The sequence below is a fragment of the Durio zibethinus genome, chromosome 20 (genome assembly GCF_047325235.1).
Source record: "Durio zibethinus cultivar Kanyao isolate XHJ-2024 chromosome 20, ASM4732523v1, whole genome shotgun sequence".
Taxonomy (NCBI): domain Eukaryota; kingdom Viridiplantae; phylum Streptophyta; class Magnoliopsida; order Malvales; family Malvaceae; genus Durio; species Durio zibethinus.
Window position 1 is genome coordinate 883,882 of NC_143181.1, and position 19,780 is coordinate 903,661.

A 19,780-nucleotide genomic window follows, 5' to 3' on the forward strand; every position below is an offset into this window, starting at 1 on the left:
ATATATATATTTGTTTTATAAACTGTCTGATGTAGTTTTCGTGATGAAAAATAAATTATCCAAAACGGTTGATTTCATAGAATGATATCTATCCATTATGGATGAGTATCCCAATAATTATATTATATATTATATGATTTGTTGATGAATTAAAATTTTAATTTCAATAATTAAATTCGATCCATAACAGTTTTAAGTAATAGAAAAATTAATTTTTTAAAAGTAATAATTTAAAGTTTCTTGATCACCTATTTTTCTTTTTTCTTTTTTTTTTTTTACATATTTTATTATCTGAAGAATTTGAAGAAACTCGAAAAGAAAGAAAAAACAGATTTCGAGCTCATATCGGGTGTCAATATCTGCTTGGGAAACGATATCGTTTAATAATACCAGCCAAGGTGCAACGCGGCATCAAGCAAGAGTTCTCAAAAGACGAGCAGCGACTTCGCTTGTACGTCTGGGATTCTTCATTTCCAGTTCAGTGAATCCCTGAGATGCCCACCATCCTCTGTTGATAGATTATCAAAGAAGAGATCTTATTTCCGGCGAAAATTGATGAAAAAAATCGATATTTCGTAGAAAATCCCCTATTCTGCGAGAAAATTTCAGTTATAAGCTGTATTATTGGATAAATACCGTAAGATGGGCGTTGACTGGACCAAACTCCCGCCAGAACTCCTAGAATCCATCGCCGAAAACCTCAAAATCTACGCCGATTACATCCGTTTCCGAGCGGTTTGCCGCAGCTGGCGATCCTCAATCCCTAAAATCCCTTTCCGCCTCCCTCCTCAGCTCCCCTGGCTCATGCTCCCCCCATCCCAATCTCACGGCGCCTTCTACGATCTCTCTACCAATGAAGTCCGATTCCTCTCACTCCCCGAATCCTCCAACCCAACCCAGCGCCACTGCGGCTCTTCCCACGGATGGCTTATTATCCTCGACGAATCCCCCTCTATTCTCCTCTTGAACCCTCTCTCCCGAGCCAATCTCCTCCTCCCTCCTCTCTCCACTTTCCCCAACGTGGACAGCTTTAACTACTCCGACATCGGGAAGGAATATTCCCTTCGATCCCCTTCCGGAGGCCGTTACACTCGCAATTTACGGCAAATGCGAGACTCCTTCATAAAAAAAATCGTGCTCTCCGCAAATCCTTCCAAGGACCTTCATTTCGTGGCGATTGCGATCCTTAACCAGACTGGCGAGTTAGCTTATTGCAAAAACGGCGACGAATCTTGGCGCTTTATCGAAGATGCGCAATCCTATTCCCAGGATGTTATATATTGTAAGGGATTATGTTACGCTGTTGATAAACAGGGTGGAATTGTAATCTGTGATGTTCGCCATGAGTCGCCCAGGGTTTCATTTATCGAAACACCAAGACAATTAATGGGTGATATGCAATATTTGGTTAATTCTGGAGATGAACTGTTACTCGTTACACGTCACCTTGATCTTGATTTCAATTTCGAGCCTGATCAGTATTATTTGATCTATAGGACTAAGCGTTTCGAGGTTTCTAGGCTAGTTTGGAGGGGACCTCATTGGGAGAGAGTGAAAAGTTTATATGATAAGATGCTGTTTATTGGTGAAAATTCCTCATTATCGTTGTCAGCTTCTGATTTTACAGGTTGCAAGGGGAATTGCATATATTTTACAGATGATTACTCTGAAACTAACTATGATGGTGCTTTTGGGGAACATGATATTGGTATTTACAAGTTATGGGATGGAAGCATTGAGCCATTGCCTTGTTATCCAAGGAATTCTTTCTTCCGATTGCATTGGCCTACACCACTTTGGATTACACCTAGTCCATGCTAATATGAGAGCTTGAAGATAGCCGTAAGTGCTTCCTTTGACTTGTTACAATGTAAATATCTGTATATAGTTAGTATCTTTTGTATCTACGGTGCTGTATGAAAATGGTGTCTTCTGTTTATCTGTATGACTTCTGTGTCAGTATATGATGTTTTATCTTTCTGTTTAAGTTGTTTGTATTGGTCTAAATCTCAGCAACAATTGCTTGTGTGAGACCTTATAGGTTGTAACGATATTGTAATTTATCTGAAATTGTAATGATTTGAAAGACCTTTTTGGCTTATAGATTGAAATCATATTGTAATGCCCATATAGATTGTAACAATTTTGAAGGAATGACATTGCAAAGGCCTTTATGGCTGAGAAAGAAGGATTTTTTGTTACATACAGTTGGTGTAAAAGTTGAAGAAAGAGAATAAGCTACTTTTCTCATATCCCATTTTTCAACTTCAAACGAGCATCAAGCTAAAGACACGTTTCTTTGGCCCCAAGGATTAAGGTTGATCATCACGTGAAAGACAAATCTTGATTTATCTTGAATGTCGCAGGAGAGAGGAAGAAAGTTGAGGAAAGTTATGCAATACCACGTTTGCGGCAAATAAGCTGTCGACGGTTCCTAACTTCTATAAAAGTAGAAAGGCGAGATAGGCTCAAGGGTCCTTGCGCTTGGGGCAATGACGCAGCTCATGAGCTTCAAGCTGAGACGCATCTATTGCTGGTTGAAAACTATTTCCAAACCCCCTTGTAGGCCCTGGCCTTTGAGAATTTTTGGAAGGGCTCCCTTCGGGTTAAAGCCCTTCAATTATTAGTCTAAATGGTATTGTCTAAATAGGAATATGCACTAATGTTTTAATCTAAACTTTCTTGGGTCAACTTGGGTTTAAGGGCTCGGAGCCATTTTTAAGAATGTTGTATTGATTGAAGTAGTTCATGGTTGATTCCAATGTTGCATTATAATACTCCATGGGATCTCCAGATTATGTTTCCCATGTTACAGAAAGGCCCTGTTCAAAGTCTTGATGCATATTTATGATTTATGATTACCGTATAGTTGAAAAGTTCCTCACTTTTGATTTTCTGGTCAGCGATTCTAACCACGCAATCAAGCTTATATATGGAAGGCTGAGACATGTATCAAAATTCAACGGATATAAAGATTACCCTCTACTTCTAGCTAACAAGTATAAAGCATTCGACCAATTATCAAGAAACAACTAATTGAGAGACCTTCTGAACCTATCTTAGCGTATCCTGCTGCACTACAAGACTGCAACGCAAAAAAGACCATTCTGTAAGTATCTTCCAACAGATGTACGCTAAGATATGTTCAGAAAATCATCAGAACATGTAGCGCAAGTGCATGTCAACGTTTGGAGAAAGCAATCAAAGCCCTTTCATCTGCGGAGATGTCAGACTTCGAATGACACGAGAGAAAAAGGGTGAGGGCAAGGTAGTGTATAATAATGAACATAGCCAGTGCAAATAAATAAGCATTAGGACTTTGCTCAGTGTTGGCCATTCAAAATGCCAGAAAAAGCCAATTTTGCGTAACCGTTACCTGCTCACGCGTCCAACCCCGTTTCTTTAACTTCAGCTATCCTGCCCCTAAATTACAATCTTACTTTCCAAATCATCTCTTCGTCTCTTTCTCGTTATTATCCCTCTATAGTAGTACTAGTACTCCCTCTCAGACTTTTTTCTACTAGTGTCTCCGGTGACCAGCCTCAATGGAAGGGGCGGCCAGCAAAGAAATGTCGTCTTCTGGGAAAGCAAAGGGCCAGAATGGGGTTGTTGAGAAGAAAGAATACCCGGACCCTCTTGCCTCTCATGAAGATGTTGTGAAGGACCCTATTGTTTTCTGGGATACTCTTAGGCGCTTTCATTTTATGATGGGCACCAAGTTCATGTAATTCCCTTCGTTCTTTCTTTTTTCTAAACTCTTTTCATTTATCTTCTTCTTCATCTTGTTCTTTTCAAAGGAACACTAGTGCTGATTATATATTTGGATTTATGAGAATGTGATACTTTTATTTTGAACTTAAAAAAAAAAATTACACGGATTTCAAAAAGGTGATCTCTTCATGTTCCTTTGTATTTTTAAGTCTTCTTTGACGTTTGTGCTTCTGTATTCTTTGTATTTTTAAAGGATTCCTGTGATTGGAGGCAAGGAGTTGGATTTGCATGTTCTGTATGTAGAGGCTACCAAAAAGGGTGGTTATGAGAAGGTTAACTCTTTTTTTACTACTATATCTGTTCCTCCGATTTTCCTCAAAATACCCATGTCGTAAAGTTTAAAGCTTTCTATATCTTACTTTGATTGCTATGGCATGTAGGTAGTTGCAGAGAAGAAATGGAGGGAAGTGGGTAGTGTTTTCAGGTTCTCTCCAACGACAACAAGTGCATCTTTCGTGCTTAGGAAACACTACTTCAGTCTTCTTTACCATTACGAGCAGGTTCATTTCTTTAAGATGAAGGGTCCTCTACATACTCCAACAGGTAGTTCATTTTTTACGCATATGCTTTTTCTTCTTGCATGGTTTTTACCCTGTTTTCCCTTTCTGCTCTGTTTGCTCCTTCTGGTTTTATGCGATCCTTGTATGGGTCTAATACTCATACTAATTTTTATTTATATATATGCAGTTGCGTTTCCTGTTAACGATCCTTCATTCAGACCTGAACTGGCTCTCGTGGAATATTCCCCTAAACAGATAAGAGAATTCCCAGATCCACTTATTGAAGGTCGGTTGGTTTTTTCTAATTTCTACTTTTCATGAAAGATACAAGAGGATAAAGTTAGTATCATCCACACAACAGAAAATGTTCGAATTTATTTTCTATGCTCCAAAATTTTCTGTTTGATTTTATGAGTTTGTGAAATGAGTCCATTGCGATGACATAGGAATTACAAGCTGTAGGTTAGCTATTTTTATTGGTATGGTCTTTGATATTTGATGTATTTGTTTAGTGCTTTCTCTATCTTCTTTTTATGGGGTCCCACTACATTTTATCAACATATTTCTGGTATGTGGTTATGGTCCTTGTGATACTTGTATGATGTCTCTTGCGAAACGAATATGTATTTTTGCTGTCTCTATCTGTGGTTCAGTCGAATGTTTTCAATTGCATACTACCACATACCTAGCAAACATTTGGCTTTAGAAGGCACTTCATGTTCGAATCTGCACCTACCTGCTTCTAGAGGCAAAATGAAACAATGTTTAAATGGATAGTATGTTCAAAATTTTATTCAATTCTGGTATATATGAACTTCTTTGTCTGATAGGAAGTTAATTTCTTTTATTTGTATGTGGAATGCTGTCCTTCATACTGCTAGGATGTAGATTTGAACTTCTTTGGGCTTGCAATGGATTGGATGACCTAACCTTATGTGATTCTCTTTGTAGGAACCTCTTGTTTTTCAGTTACTGGAACGATTGATGGGAAGTTCGATTGTGGTTATTTGATATCTGTGAGGTTGGGTTCAGAGGTTCTCAGTGGAGTACTTTACCATCCAGAGCAGCCAGGCTATTCTGCTTCCACATCTGAATATACCAATGCCCTTGTCCCATACAAACGCCGTTCTGGGAGGAGAAGGAGGAGGAGAGGCAGAAGGGCAGGAGACCCTAGCTATCCGAAACCCAACAGGAGTGGTTACAACTTTTTCTTTGCTGAAAAGCATTATAAACTCAAATCCCTCTATCCAAACAGAGAGAGGGAGTTCACAAAAATGATTGGAGAGTCTTGGAGCAGTCTAAGCCCGGAAGAGAGGATGGTAATTGGAAAATGTTTTTGGCGCAATTTACATTTTCGCAGATTACACACAAATAAGAGAATGTCTTGCAAACTACTTTCTGTGATTTTGAGCATTCTTTATCAGGTTTAACACTGTTTTCCTCGTTTATATTTGTGCCTTGAAAAATCTTTTGAGTCCTGCCGTTCTCAAACTATATATTTCCAGTTTGCCGATAGGAATATGAACTTTTATCAATATAATGATAAATCTATTTCTCTGTAGGTGTACCAGAACATTGGATTGAAAGATAAGGAGAGATACAAGAGAGAATTGAAAGAGTACAAAGAGCGACTGAAGAACCCAGCACAGATCTTTATGACTTCTAAAGAACCCGACTGTTAGACCGTAGAGAAGGGAAAATCAGCATTAACTAAAGAACCCAGAGCAGATCTTTATTCTAATGATCTATCTTTAATGTGAAATACTTTACCACTCTACGATAAGAAGTGCCATTTCAGCTTCATATAGATATTTTCACTCTAATGATCTTTCTTCAATATGAAATACTTTTACCACTCTTATTTTTGCACTGGGAAGCTATATGCGAGTCTAGACATGGATATGGATTTAATTTCTTTATTACATGATAGATCTGTCATTGTCTCTTTATTCTTGTAATAGAATGACTTGAAAATGTAAATTAGATACTCATATATTTACGCTACGTATTTTTTATGAAGAGATATATACATAAATTTTACTTTTATATTACCCGAGTCCTAGGTCCCCATTTATCCCTTGACCTTTCCCCCAGCGGTGGATTCCATTCCATTCCGGGGACTCATTCAAGCATGAGGCATTAAAATATGAAAAAGGGTAACGGTAGCTGCACAAAACTGAGTAAACACTGGGCCCCATTGCCAATTCAGATATTTCATTGTCCAGAGCTCCAGATAGATTTCCACCCATGAAACAAAGCAGTCATTTACATTTTGCAGTGTATACTTCACAAGTTAGGTGGACTGGCCATGACATTGTAACCGACGTGCTATGTCCCAAGGAGGCCCTCCCTTTCAGGAATTTTAAGAAGTTCACGAACAGATAAAGTAAAAAAAATCCAAAATCGATAGTTTTTGATTTACTCGATCTTTTAAAGTTATTTTTTTAAAAAAAAAATTAGATATCAGATTGGAGGATGGTATAAAAAAAAAAATTTGAGGTCAGGTAAATCCAACCTTACATAACCCAATATATAAAAATTATTTTTTAATTAATTAATTATTTTTGTTTTTATTTTTATATATTTGTATATATATTTAATTTTATATTTATATTAAAAATAATATTTTATATTAAAAAAATATATTTTATTAAATTCGAATCAGGTCAAATATTATTTTATATAATATCGAGTCAAATCGAATTTAAATATAAAAATAATAAAAAATTTATTGAGACGGGTCGAAATCAAGTTTTAGATAAATCTAACCCTATTAGATCCAATATATATAAAAATTATTTTTTAATTAATTATTTAATTTTATATTTATTTATATATATTTAATTTTATATTTATATTAAAAATAATATTTTATTAATTTTAAATTAAATACTGTTTTATATAATATCTAATCGGATTCAAATATAAAAATAATAAAAAATTTATTCAAATCAATTTCAAATTTTATATATTTAAAATCAGATCAAATTCAAAGGAATAAAAACTCATCCCATTGTCATCACTATTCACGAAGGATCACTGTCACGATCTGGATAATGGTTTCAACTTTAGCAATTCATGGGTCTCTTATTACCTATGCGTGAAGAAAGAACTCATTGGACAATACACGGCCCAACGTATTGTTATTTACGACAAAGAAACGAAAAGTGATTTTGGACAAAACCTGGCAGGCCCATGGAGATCCAATAATAAGACTAGAAAATTCTGTTAAACACGAAGGAGCATCTGTGAAAAATTAAATGTTAGGATCAAATTACTATCAAGCAGTATGTATTATTCCTTCAGTTTTTACATCATAGTATATGTTATTATATTTGCCTTGAAGCAAAAATTTGTCGGGAAATCACCTGAACTTTTCAGCAAAATCACCCCAAATGAAATACTTCCGAATTTCTTGAATGACTTGGATTAGATAACAAGAATACTAGCATTTTTGTTTATGTAGGGAAATATCAACGTAGAGCCATGAGATCAGCAACATGATTGAATGTCTTCATGAACGCTTGTTCAGCCCATGGAAGAAACGGTGTTTTCTCCTCCTAGAATGGCTCCCAGAACCCCTTGAGACAACATAGGGTAAAAACTGTACCTGCATAACACAACATATCTCTCCATAATGAGACCAGAGTATGATCATAATATCTCACAGAACAATAACACAAGGAAGAAATTCTCCGTGTTTATAACATTTAATGGTTTTTGAAGCAAATCTATTCTGATTGGTTTCACTATAGTTTTACATGGCGCCTGCAGCTAAACATTATAGCCAAAACTGGAAATGAGAGCCAAATTTCTAGATCAAGTCTACTTTGAGTTTCCTCTGACGTTATTTATAATTTATCACAACCTTACTTGAGATGATGGTTTCCATTATTCATTAGCATACAAGTCCATGGAAGGTGATATATGCAATTTCTATGCATTCCGAGCTCCAAAGTGAGATCATAAGCAGGAAATGAGCAAAGAAAGACCATATAAAAACTCTTGTTAGAAAAATGAAGGGGGAAAAGGTAAAACCTGAGAGTTATTTCGGACACCAAAATCCTGAAGCGCAGCGCCGTCATCAAGGAGCTTCTCATTGTAGTGTGCTAGGCAGAAATTGGCCCACACGTGCTTCCTACAACCAAAGTAAACATAAAGCTTAATCTTTAAAAAACAAAACTTTGTAGTATTTCCCGGTAATTTTAAACAGCAAGATAAATGCTAAAGTATTTTTTTTTTTTTTTGCAACTCTCTAATACACCAAAATGCCCCCAATAATAAGAAGGGTGCTTTAAGAGCAAAAACAAGATGATAAACCATGAAATGTGGCGATGACCCATCTTGGACTGCTCTGACTCATTCACTTTTTTCTTGATTGCGAGCTTCAAGTCTTTCACCGTGGCCGAATTCATCACCGCAACATCTTCAACTCCAAGGAAAACCAACAGAATAAGCACTGACTTTTAATTTCACAAGTGGCTTCTTAACAATTCAAACACAAATTAGATGTTTGTCTAAACGCCTACTTGAAAGAGAGAGAGAGAGAGAGAGAGAGAGAGAAGGCATTTTAAGTACCGAAAGAGGTTCCATCTAATTTGAGGATAGAGATGCGCATGGCACTCCCCAGTTCAAGGCTGATGAGGGTATCAACATCGGACAAAGTGGGTTTCTTAGGGACATCGGCGAGGATTGGATCGTCAAGGAGAGCGGCCAGCGTTGTCTGTAACTTGGCTTTCTCCACGTTGTTGCCGTTGTATCCCACCACGTTCTCTTCCTCCTTCGCACCTGACTCCATTCTTTACGCTGACAAAAGCACCGTAACCAAACGGAAGGCTCTTGCGGTTAACCTATCTGATTTATTGGATTTTGGAAATTTTGTCTCGAATACTTCGATACATGGGATGGGCCCACCCAAGACTAAGAGCCGAGGCCTATAACATTTAAGCTTGTTGATATAGCATTGATAGCCCATCTTAGGTTTTGAGGTCTATAGTTTGTGCTACTGTAGATAGGCCCAAAAGAGTCAACTGAAAGGATCTGTTTCCCCAACATCATGAAATAAACAGCGCCCTGTACTCCAGATGGAATAAAGCCATTGATTTTTCCACCATTCTTTCTGGGTCCAATTGACCTTTTTCTATACAAGTGAGAGATTCGGTCGGTAGCAATGATTAGAACTGCTCTTTGAGCTCCTAAGGCCCCTTGGAATGACTTAGGATTATCATTCGGTGATCCAATTTCTTAAAGTTTAAATTTGTACAGCTAGTTGGTTTAAGGAAACTAACAACCTTAATTATTTTGGGCACCATTTCTTGGTTCTTGCTCAAACTGAAATAAAGAGTACAAACAATCTTTAGACGGCATTCAAGTGAAGGATTATGTCTTTTATTCTAAAAACTAAATACATTGAAAGCGTCATGATTGATTTTGGAGAGATCCACGAAATCTAAGAGCAAACAACAAAGGGAATAACAACTAGGAAATATAGCAAATCCCTCTAGTTGAACTTCAAAGCAGAAGCTCAACAAGATTAACATGAAAGAAAAGAAAAGCCAACCAAACCATTGTTCAAGTCGTCAGCTTCTGCATATCAACCACCTTCTTCCACGAATCACGGCTCGAAATCTCACCCCACCACCTCCCCACATTTTTCTTGGAAGTGAAGAGCTCTCCCCTATCAGTAGCATTCACCAAGTAATGTGTGTTAGGCAGGTGCGAAAGATCGGCTAAAGAAAAGTCATCGCCCGCCAAGAAACGACTTTCTCCGAGCCTCTTCTCGTACACCTCCAGCACTTTTGCTAGCTTCTCTACATTTTGGTTGATTAAGGCTTGGTCTTGCTTAATCTTCATTCGGGGTGCAAATGCAAGCTGGAATACAAGAACTGAGCTTGGGGGGTTAAAGCTCTGCCCTTCAGCCTCCAGCCATTGATCTATGGAAGCTTTCACCAATGGGTTGGTTCCATACAATCCCTTGTTTCCCTTCTCTGCATGCTTTTCACATAGGTACCTGCAAATTGCCCTAGACTCTAAAATCCCAAATGGAAAAAGGCCCAAATCAAATCAAGATTTTAGCCACTGTCAAGAGGGAACAAAGTTGGTTGGATTTAAATAAAATCAAAAGAAGTTGAGAATGATAACCAAAGAGAGAGATGCTTTCATCTTGAAATGCCGGTACTTGACCAAAGGGCTGTCAAAACCAAGAATTTTGTGAGGACACAAGAAGGACTTTTAATGGTTTATTTAAACCTGAAAACAGACTGCAGACATTACAATTAATGAAAGCATGTACCTGGATCTTGAGGAAATCAGGACTCTTATGCTCGCCCTTGGACATGTTAATGGGGATAAGCTGGAATTGAACATCTTTCTCAAGAAGACAAGCCAAGACTCTAGATACAGCCGTGGACAATGGTGGGCCGTACACTTTCACCGGAGTTGCCATTCGGAAGTGCTGTCTTGTTCCTTTTTCTATTGGTTTGATTTGATTGAGCTTCTGGTAACGCTCTCCTCTCCACCATATAAAAGAATTTGCACTCTCTCTCCACTTTATCCCTTGCTTAATGGGGGCAGTTAATTGGGTCCAACTAGGACAAAAAGAAAAGAGAAGCTAAATGGGCTCTACCTATGTTAAAGTTTGGGTACTCAGTTTCTATTGGTCTAAGTCTACTATGGGCTTGAAAATAACTTAAGGAATGGACTATAAAGAAATAAAACTTAAAAGGTTTGGGATTTCGGACGAAAGATTCTATTCTATGGCTTGAGATTTGTGATTGAAAACTGATGAAGAAAACCCTTTGCTCTGGGATTTTGCATTTTTTATGCTTTTTTGGAATTTTTTGTGATCTGTTATTTCACTCTGAGTAATAGCCCGAATTATGGGCTTTGTTTTGATTGTCTCTTTTAGTTGGTTTGAGAATTATGGGCTTTTTTTAAGAAAATTATATATTCGTAGTTTTTATTAATCTAATTATATTATTTGAATGTTATTTGAAAATAATTGATGTAATGGTTGAATATTTGAATTGATAACACCTTAAATTTTATATATTTTTTTTATCATCATTTGAATCTACCAATCCCCATCGGCTTATGTCAATTAAATTCAATCTTGAGTAATGCACTTCTCATTTAGTCATGGACAATTCTAGGAGATGTTCATGAACGTAGAGTATCATATTCATTAATGCCAGTTCTCGTAGACAAAAGAGGAATATTAAGGTAACATTTCTCTCAAATTCCTGATTTTCGTATCTGCTATGCAAACATCTTTCCAATTTTTCCCTAATATGGATTTGCCCTTTTGTCTAGTGCTTTTAAGATTGTTGGGGAGCTACCCTTGAATTCAACCTTTTTTTTGCCAAGTACCGCCTTTATGTTATCAGCTCATCCTCCGGATATTATTCAAGAATTACGTTCTGCGTGACATGAGTAATCAACTAGCACAAGCACTCCATTTTGAACGAAGCCCGTGTGAAACAGAGTCAGCATATTTCGCACATTCACATCGAGAGGCAGTAAGCGACATTCAATGTCAAAGTCTTTAAATATTTTAATCGTTTGTTCAAGAAAAAAGCCTCTCCAGTCAGATGCAGCTATAAGTATATGAAATAATATAGCCATCTGCATCAAGGACTAATTCTTCTAGCAGTGTAGTCGAACTGCCAAATATTGAGTTCTATTTTTGGGCAAATATGAAACAATATCTCATTGATAAACTCGAGTAGATTTATCAAGCAATGGCATCTCTAGTTTCTCCATTTAATTGCAAATACTAGAGAGAAAATGTAATTATAGATTGCAATGATAAGCTGCCACGTTGCATGGATACCCATTACTTTGAAAATATTGCGTTAAGTCTCACACGAGGAAAGAAAAATAGAAATAACTAAGCATATAATAAACTAAAAAAATGATTCACGGGGGCTTGCCTGCTGGCTTCCTTGCCTAAAAGCTGTTTCAAATTTTCTAGGTGATGATTGTTTCTTCTGCTAGCCCTCCACTTTGCCTTGTTTGTCTGCAAACCTTTCCAAGATTATCAATATTTCTAACATGAAGCGTAAGCGAAGGACGATTCTTACAACTTTCTTTTACCTCCTGTCTATTTCTTGCAAAAGATCTGAAATTTCAGAGAATTCAGGTCTCAAAGATGGCTCCCGTTGCCAGCATCTCTCCAGCAGTTCAACAAATTTCGGGTGAGTATGCTTAGGAATCGCAGGCCTTAGACCCTGAAATCCACATAAAGAAAGCTTTGGTTGGTTCAAGTCTCTTACGCTGTACACTTGTGAATTAGAAATCTTTTAGTAAGAGAAGCATTAACTATCCTAAAAAGAAAGTAACCAGAGTATCAGACTGATTTTTCTTGGTACTCCATGCATAAGAATGAAGGAATATATAAATGAATATGCGTGTCATTAAAACAAAATAATTCTGCTAGTTCTATTTTTTAAGAGAATACCTTCTGGACTACGCCCAATGCTGCTTGTAAGGGGGTTAAATTCTCATACGGAAGCTGGCATCAATCACAAAAATTAGAGGTTGGTTTTTTCTTTTTTTTGTTTAAGTCTGTACAGCCATAAACAACTAGAAATGAAAGACAAACCAAAATAAACCTTAACATGAAGATTGAGCTATCTCCAGAGGAAAAAGATAAGATATGCTTTTTTTTTTCAACCAAAATGTTGCAAAAGAATTACCTTTCCTGTAAGCAGTTCCCATAGCACAACTCCGAAACTGAAAACATCAGCTTTGTGATCATATGGTTTATGTTCAATCACCTTCCACGGATCAAGACCAGATAATTATGTCAGAAAGCTGGAGGAAACTAGCAAAGACAAATAATGGTCAATACAGGCATGGTATGGAATGTCAACAAAAGGATAACGTCTCATTAACTTATAGGAGCATGCTCCATGAAATATTTAAAACAAAGACAAATGAATTATGCAACACTTATTCGTAGTGCTGCATGGAAAAAACAACTGTGTTTCAAGGTCTGGTTATGCCGTACTTGTAAACAAATGAAATAAGGCCTGTAAACCGAAAGAAGAAACATATTATCATTTTAAAAATTATATAGGAAGAGAGAATCTCGAAGGTCATCAATAAAAACAATTCCCAACTTGGTTTAACTCATTAAAGCTATGCACCAACAAAAAAATAACTGAATAATGCCTTTCTCCTAGGTCTATCCTACCTAAGTTCACTTTTTGTTAAACGAGACCATCACCTCTTACAACCTTAACTTATGCTCCGCAAAAAGCACCATAAACTTCGCTGACCTTCAATTTTCACCACAGCAAACAATCCCTTAAATTCTTCACCTATTCAAGCATTCACTGAAAAGCAATTTAAACTGCCCTTAGTGGCTATTAAACGATTCTACAAAGGCCCATTTAGAGCAAGCACCTTGTGGTACTGCATGCTAGAACAGGCTTAAAAAAATTGATTTGTTTGAACTAATATTCCAGACCTTCACTTTTGACAAAGTAACAAAATGTTAAATATCCATGAATGAATGAACATCTACAAGAATACCAACCTCTGGAGCCATCCAACGATATGTTCCTGTTTCTGCAGTCATCACACCTGACTGAGCTTGCACCCTAGCAACACCAAAATCAGCTACCTTGACAACCTGTGGCACAGATCCTTAGGGTGTAAAGAAAGATAGAAATCATGGACCAGACAGCTCAAGCAATGTATATATAGCATACAAAAAATGTGAATGCAAGCAAATGGACCAAAAATAGTCAATATTCATGTTATAAGCCACTGATCCCTCCCCACTCCTAAAAAATATTATTTTTGCTCCAGTAAAAAAAATTGCTAGTTTCATACTTTGATTGATTAATACCGCTATGACCCCAAATGGGAATAGGGCCACTTACAAACCGCCTGGTAGCCTACATAGAAATCCCAAATCATTAAGTGTCATGTTCATTGGGAAACAGAAGGTCAAGATTCTACACCCCTCTAATCCAAGTACAGCGATGCCCCCCATAACATACCCCTACCCAGTGCAAATTCTTAAATATTAATCCTCGAGGTATTATTCTTTTTAAACCAAAATGGTCAAATATGATTTAAAAAATCAAGACATACCTCCATAACCAGTAGACCTTTAACAGGATATAAGAATTAAGATTATTTTTCACATAGAAAAAAACAAATATATGAAGCAAATACCATAAACAGGTGAATCTCTTACTCCATTTTCATCCATCAAAAGATTGGCAGCTTTCAGATCCCTATGCATTATTCTATTTTGATGCAAGTAGCTCATGCCATTGGAAACATCAATTGCTACTTTGAGTAAGAATGGAAGCTTAAAACCAGATTTTTGTTTATGCAGAAGGTCATACATGCTTCCACCAGACATGAACTCTGAGAAAAAAGAAAAGAACATACAATTGAAATTGAAAATAAAAATTACATATCTAGTCAGACAACTAGGTCTACATAGGAAGTCATAAAATATACCTGTCAAAATGCAGAGGCTTGGAGATCTGGTACATGCACCGATGAATTGAACAACATTCTTGTGCCTAATTTTCCTGTAAATTCCAAAGAAAAAAGCTAAATTTCCTGAGTGTAGGATGTAGATAGTACTTTATCTTTTTTTTTTAAAGAATCAACATGAAATTGAATTAGCTCATCAACAATAGGTAATACTATGGAAAAGGAAAAATAGATGAAAGCAGTGTCTACAGTAACTACCAAATAGCGATTAAACACACCTCATGATATTAACTTCTTGAATAAATTCCCTTCGCAAGTTCTCATTTAGATGCTCAGTCCTTAGAACTTTGATAGCTACATCTTGACCACAGAAAGTACCCATATACCTGCATCAGTCAAAATATATCATTCACAAATATTATGCACAAACAGAGCATGGCATTTAAGGATAAAAAACTCACAGATCACCATAAGAGCCAGAAGCCAATTTGCTTTCATACTTCAACAGGCTAGTATCAATATCCCAAACATCATTTCCACTAGGAGGTATGTTAACATTACTGGAGACAAGTTTGTTTCCAGTTTGCTCTAGCTCCCTCACGTGATATATTGCATGAGATTTTAACTGGGAATGCTTCTACAGAGCAATTCAAATTATCAGAGACCTACTCACTGCTAGAAGATCACAAGAAACAAGATATTTCAACATTTTCCTTTATAATGATTATCATCTCTTTCTTTTAACAAAATAATGCAGAACATATATTGGAATGATAAAAGAAAAGGAGCACAGGCAGGAGCAAAATATAAAAGATAATTAAGCAAATTCAATTTGTTAAAGTTCTCTAGAAATTTAGGCATATCCTCTTAATGAGAAATAAAAACATTAAATTAACAAAAATTCATTGCAAATAACACATACTGCACCAATATGAAGACCAAATATCATAGTATCGAAAAAGAAAACAGATTTAGTTTTACTTTACCAATCAAAATAATCATCAATGTGGCAAGATAAATGTTAGTACAAAAGAATATATTTTCCATACTCACTCCAGTTAAAATACTAAAATAAGATGATTTAGAAATGTGATCAACTGAATTTGTCCTGGGTTTAACATAAACCATTACAGCCAAATTACACTTAAAAGTAAAAGTAGGTGACTAAGAAAACGTCCTTGTTACCATGAGGAAGAAAATGAAATCAAAATAATTAATTATTGTAGTTATAACCGAGAACAGCAGATGATGCTACCTCAACTCTGGATATCTCCTTTACCAATACATTTCTGAGCTGCTCAGTCTCCTACAACCATAAATATAAAAGTAATCAATCCATTTGAGTAATTGATGGAGAGGCACACAAACTTAGAAAATAGAGAGTCTAAGACGACTATAGGTTAAAGTCAATAAACTACTTCAAGACTGATAAACGATACATCAGAAAGACAAACATTAATCTTAATGCTATAAATATTCAGCTTGAAAGACTGTTACGAAATTTACTGATACCATTATAAACTCTGCGGCATTCTTCCCCAAGGAATAGTGACTTAGTGCGGTAGAATATCAAAAGAGAAGAAAGGGTAAAGTACCTCAAGTGCCCAACCATCAACAAAAAACACATCCAAGGAATAGCCATCTGTCGTGGAAAAAGCATGTGCTTCTTGTATATTCAGCCCAACTTCAGATAATAACGAAGTCAACTGAAATTTCAACATAAAATATCTTAAATATGGTAATGAAAAAGACTAATCACCAGATATAGTATCCAAAAATTATTTACACAACTAGAAAAACTAAGAGACATTGACTACCTGCGTTAGAAGTTTTGGCTTGTCATTTGTTGAAATAGTGATCTCATGCATCAGCCTACGAAATTATGAATTAAGACAAATTATTTCACAAACACTGGATGTAGAATTCCAGAAATAAATAGAAAAGACTTCCTAACTTTCAAAGTCTTATGCCTCTCATTCACCAGCAATAATCAGAAATAAATAGAAAACTTTAGGGGAAAAGAATATTAGATAGGAAGCATGGATGACATTGTTGACAAGCAAGTATCCAAGGACAAATATCCAAAGCAATGCAGAATCAGTGTACAGACACAGTTTTGCACTTAACTTAAGCTAGTAAGTTTACAGATCGACATGCTGAGAACAGTTTGCACAGAATGCAATGAGCCCATAAAGGATAATTTATAAACTAGGAAGAAATTATTCCTTTTATTGAATCTTTTAATTCTTCTACTTTGATTCGGAGAAGGAACCGTAAAAGCTTTTTCATTGTTTGAAATTGTTTTGCTATACTAAATGAATCCATGCAAATGAACTCAATCTGCATGAAATTATGTGTAGAAATTGAATGGCTATGATATATAAATATTGCATAAAATGCCCAACGAGATCACAAATAAAATAAAAAGTACCAAAAAACAGGGGAGAAACTTTTAGAAGTATTTACCTAGAGTGAATGGGTTTGGCATAAACTACAACGCCCATATCTTTAACACGTCTTTTTGCTTCATTCACAAACTCAAGGTCAGATGATGTACCAAAGGCAGGTGGGGGATGAACCCTAAAACAGGGGAACAGCAAAAGGAGCAAGGAAAGCATTGAGGACATTAGAAATTATCAGAAAATTAAGCAAGATCAGAATTGACCATTTTGACTCCAAAAAGAAAGAAGACCAAGTAGATGTTTGCATAACCATGCCTTTTTTTGTTGGGATAATCGGAACACTGAGCATCAGCTTTCCTTGCAAACTTCAAATGTCCCAACTCAACCCTATTTCCATCCGAGGCAGAATGGACCTGTACAAGAGAAATATTTGTTAAAGATTAGACTTGCGTAAATTATTAAAATTTATATAGTTATATTAGATTTTACACGAAGAATATTTATTGTAATTTGTATGGAAAGTATAAATTTTTTTTAATTTTATTAAATATATATTTAATTATTATTAAAATTTTAAATTATATTTTTTATTTTAATATTACGTTAATATTAAATCATTAATAATTATATTTTAAATTATCAAATCTAATTAAAATGAATATGACTGTTCTAATTACCTTAAATCCTTCAAAGCGGCATTATAAAACAACCTAACATATATGAATTGTACAATCATTTCATCCTCAATTATCAGAGATCATTAACTAAGAAATGGCAAAACATATCTGAAATATGAATGAGAAGATCAAGTAAAAATACTTGCACAAGCCGAACTTCAATCGCATGTCCGCTGGCAGGATCGCGTGCCTTCTGAAGTAATCTTTTGTGCATAAGAACATCTTGTGCCCTCTCCACATTTACATCAAATGCATACCTACAACAAACAAATGAATAAGCCTATAACTAATTAAATCTACTCCAAAAGAGCCAATGAATGGAAATTCCAGTTAAACTTCCATTTCATAACAAAAAGCAACAGTAAGATATATTTAAGGCGCTCTGTTTGGCAGCTAAGAAACCAACAACCACGAAAGAACCGTTAAATTACCGTCTATTCTCTAAAAGAAACCTCACCAACGACTAGGCTCGACTCCATTTTGTTAATTCGATAAAATTTAAATTTTCATTTCTTTGTCGCCAAACACAAATATAAGCAAGTTCTTCGAGTCATACGCGAAAGGAAAAGGAAACGAAAACATTTGAAAGCCAAGATTCAGTGTGGGGTACCTAGTAGGAAGTCTAGAGAAATGAGCCCAAAGTTCATCTTCAAAGGTAGGGAAGGTCGCCTCCTCAATGTTCAAGTCCCTAAGTTGACAAAGAACATCGTTGTACACTTCAATCTTTCGCCTCTGTTTTCGGCTCTGACTAGGCGCCAAATCCACTGCTCTACTACTGCAACTCTCCGTATCCGCCATTACCATTAAAACAAAAAAAAAAAAAAGAGGTTGGATTCAGATTCTAAAACGCTGATTAAAATATCTTTGCGAGGATCATAGTTTAAACGTATTGGCAACTATCAAAGCAAAAGGACGGAGAAAATTTTTTTCTTCTTCTTTTGCGTAATGATAAATTAAGGTTTGGGCCAATGGCTTCTCCCATTTTTTTTGGCTTTCCCCCTCTTCCCGTGTTTTATAAACTGATAAATTTCGATTGTTTTTGGGGGAATAATAACGTGGATTCTAACGATGCGCACCCATAAGCGCAAATCTACGTGGATTCTAACGATGCTGCCCCGCTTTGCTTATATCACCCCCTGCTTTATATTTTAATATTTATGCCATTTTGTTTTATTATTAATTAATCTAATAATGGTAATATAAAAACCATAGGAATAGAATAAAATAAAATAAAAAGTCGTTATCCATTGATTAATAACCCAATGGACATCATCACACACGGACGCATTTAACCTAATCTACTCCATGGAATCTTTCTCGAATCTCTTTCTTGACTATGATAAATTTTAAAATCCTGGCTAGGCCAGGGCCTGAATATTCTCATTTCTCATGAATCACGGTGGGTGGTCTGCTCATCCCCCTGTTGGATTGGACACCTTTTTGTTATTATATTAAAGTCAATTCAGCGGAATATATTAACATGTTAGACAATGATGGCATTAAGCCATAAATTAATCTTTTGGTCTGATTCGATATTTTAGCAATGTTAGGATGGACTGTATGGTATATGATAAAAGGTTAGTATCTTATAAAATAGTGTTGATGTAATTCTATACGCTCATCGTGCTATTTAGTATTTAGCCCAAAAAACCCATTCCTATCCTGTTCCCCAGGCCTGGTAGGCCAGTCCCTCCTCAAAAAGCTAAAGAGTTATGAAAGCAAAATAAAACAATAATCAGCTTTAGTAATCTCTAATTAACTATAACCTATTTGCCCAAAGGGGTACAAGAAAAAACAATTAGCAATTGGTTAAACATTCAAACAGATCCTCCTAATTTTCAACTCCCATTTGGCGAGGCGAACTTCCTCAAAAATTGAACAGCTGTTTCGCTCTTTCACGTTTCGGTCATCCAGCTGATCAGCCTTGACTTCTCCTTTCCCGAACATCAATCAAGGGTTTTTTTTTATT

General features: G+C 36.0%; 5 protein-coding genes and 1 non-coding gene across 18 annotated transcripts; 3 read left to right on the forward strand and 3 right to left on the reverse strand.

Moving 5' to 3' along the window:
• The first annotated feature begins 642 nt into the window (after positions 1-642).
• Positions 643-2,114, forward strand: LOC111315265 (F-box protein SKIP23-like). Its single transcript, XM_022916864.2, has one exon. The coding sequence runs from the start codon at positions 643-645 to the stop codon at positions 1,819-1,821; it is 1,179 nt and encodes a 392-aa protein (XP_022772599.2). The 3' UTR covers positions 1,822-2,114.
• A 6-nt stretch (positions 2,115-2,120) lies between these two features.
• LOC111315266 (high mobility group B protein 9-like) lies at positions 2,121-6,198 on the forward strand. 2 transcript variants are annotated; one of them, XM_022916865.2, is made up of 6 exons: positions 2,121-3,724; positions 3,965-4,043; positions 4,152-4,314; positions 4,459-4,557; positions 5,223-5,695; positions 5,834-6,198. In XM_022916865.2, exons 1-6 carry the CDS (start codon positions 3,546-3,548, stop codon positions 5,951-5,953), a joined length of 1,113 nt encoding a protein of 370 aa, XP_022772600.1. In that variant the 5' UTR covers positions 2,121-3,545; the 3' UTR covers positions 5,954-6,198. The 2 variants fall into 2 exon arrangements, with proteins under 2 accessions (XP_022772600.1, XP_022772601.1); XM_022916866.2 differs by having other exon boundaries at positions 5,223-5,590; positions 5,834-6,093.
• LOC149512998 (U4 spliceosomal RNA) lies at positions 2,475-2,614 on the forward strand. Its single transcript, XR_016330994.1, has one exon. It is a non-coding gene; the product is annotated as a U4 spliceosomal RNA (small nuclear RNA).
• A 1,320-nt stretch (positions 6,199-7,518) lies between the features above and the next one.
• Positions 7,519-9,184, reverse strand: LOC111314770 (Ubiquitin-like superfamily protein). The gene is made up of 4 exons (XM_022916389.2): positions 8,850-9,184; positions 8,592-8,697; positions 8,310-8,409; positions 7,519-7,881 (listed from the first exon to the last, which is right to left on the reverse strand). The coding sequence occupies exons 1-4, from the start codon at positions 9,067-9,069 to the stop codon at positions 7,786-7,788; spliced, it is 522 nt and encodes a 173-aa protein (XP_022772124.2). The 5' UTR covers positions 9,070-9,184; the 3' UTR covers positions 7,519-7,785.
• Positions 9,185-9,637: 453 nt separating this feature from the next.
• On the reverse strand, positions 9,638-10,821 carry LOC111314769 (glutathione S-transferase F8, chloroplastic-like). Its single transcript, XM_022916388.2, has 3 exons — positions 10,564-10,821; positions 10,413-10,461; positions 9,638-10,300 (listed from the first exon to the last, which is right to left on the reverse strand). The coding sequence occupies exons 1-3, from the start codon at positions 10,714-10,716 to the stop codon at positions 9,843-9,845; spliced, it is 660 nt and encodes a 219-aa protein (XP_022772123.2). The 5' UTR covers positions 10,717-10,821; the 3' UTR covers positions 9,638-9,842.
• A 1,227-nt stretch (positions 10,822-12,048) lies between these two features.
• Positions 12,049-18,784, reverse strand: LOC111315267 (serine/threonine-protein kinase STY46-like). Of its 12 annotated transcripts, none has more exons than XM_022916868.2 (16): positions 18,422-18,770; positions 17,954-18,068; positions 17,450-17,547; positions 17,199-17,312; positions 16,550-16,604; positions 16,328-16,438; positions 15,988-16,038; positions 15,194-15,366; positions 15,011-15,118; positions 14,754-14,827; positions 14,482-14,657; positions 13,813-13,908; positions 12,968-13,048; positions 12,730-12,783; positions 12,366-12,499; positions 12,049-12,288 (listed from the first exon to the last, which is right to left on the reverse strand). In XM_022916868.2, the coding sequence occupies exons 1-16, from the start codon at positions 18,613-18,615 to the stop codon at positions 12,240-12,242; spliced, it is 1,683 nt and encodes a 560-aa protein (XP_022772603.2). In that variant the 5' UTR covers positions 18,616-18,770; the 3' UTR covers positions 12,049-12,239. The 12 variants fall into 12 exon arrangements, 4 of the variants coding, with proteins under 4 accessions (XP_022772603.2, XP_022772602.2, XP_089605360.1 ...); XM_022916867.2 differs by having other exon boundaries at positions 15,194-15,369; positions 18,422-18,767; XM_089749234.1 differs by having other exon boundaries at positions 12,049-12,499; positions 15,194-15,369; positions 18,422-18,773.
• Positions 18,785-19,780: the final 996 nt, after the last annotated feature.

Bases quoted from the DNA above. Each gene is read 5' to 3' on its own strand.
- LOC111315267 (XM_022916867.2), bottom strand. From the start codon at position 18,615: ATGGTAATGGCGGATACGGAGAGTTGCAGTAGTAGAGCAGTGGATTTG. The intron at 16,439-16,549 runs GTAGTCAATGTC...TTGAAATTTCAG, and splicing joins AGCCAAAACTTCTAACGCAG to TTGACTTCGTTATTATCTGA. The intron at 14,828-15,010 runs GTGTGTTTAATC...TGGAATTTACAG, and splicing joins CAAGAAGTTAATATCATGAG to GAAAATTAGGCACAAGAATG.
- LOC111315266 (XM_022916865.2), top strand. From the start codon at position 3,546: ATGGAAGGGGCGGCCAGCAAAGAAATGTCGTCTTCTGGGAAAGCAAAG. The intron at 4,315-4,458 runs GTAGTTCATTTT...ATATATATGCAG, and splicing joins TCCTCTACATACTCCAACAG to TTGCGTTTCCTGTTAACGAT. The intron at 5,696-5,833 runs GTTTAACACTGT...ATTTCTCTGTAG, and splicing joins TTTTGAGCATTCTTTATCAG to GTGTACCAGAACATTGGATT.
- LOC111315265 (XM_022916864.2), top strand. From the start codon at position 643: ATGGGCGTTGACTGGACCAAACTCCCGCCAGAACTCCTAGAATCCATC.
- LOC111314770 (XM_022916389.2), bottom strand. From the start codon at position 9,069: ATGGAGTCAGGTGCGAAGGAGGAAGAGAACGTGGTGGGATACAACGGC. The intron at 8,410-8,591 runs GTTTATCATCTT...CTTTGGTTGTAG, and splicing joins GGTCATCGCCACATTTCATG to GAAGCACGTGTGGGCCAATT. The intron at 7,882-8,309 runs GTTTTACCTTTT...TGTGTTATGCAG, and splicing joins GTGTCCGAAATAACTCTCAG to GTACAGTTTTTACCCTATGT.
- LOC111314769 (XM_022916388.2), bottom strand. From the start codon at position 10,716: ATGGCAACTCCGGTGAAAGTGTACGGCCCACCATTGTCCACGGCTGTA. The intron at 10,462-10,563 runs GTACATGCTTTC...TGGTTTTGACAG, and splicing joins CTGATTTCCTCAAGATCCAG to CCCTTTGGTCAAGTACCGGC. The intron at 10,301-10,412 runs GTTATCATTCTC...TTGGGATTTTAG, and splicing joins TGAAAGCATCTCTCTCTTTG to AGTCTAGGGCAATTTGCAGG.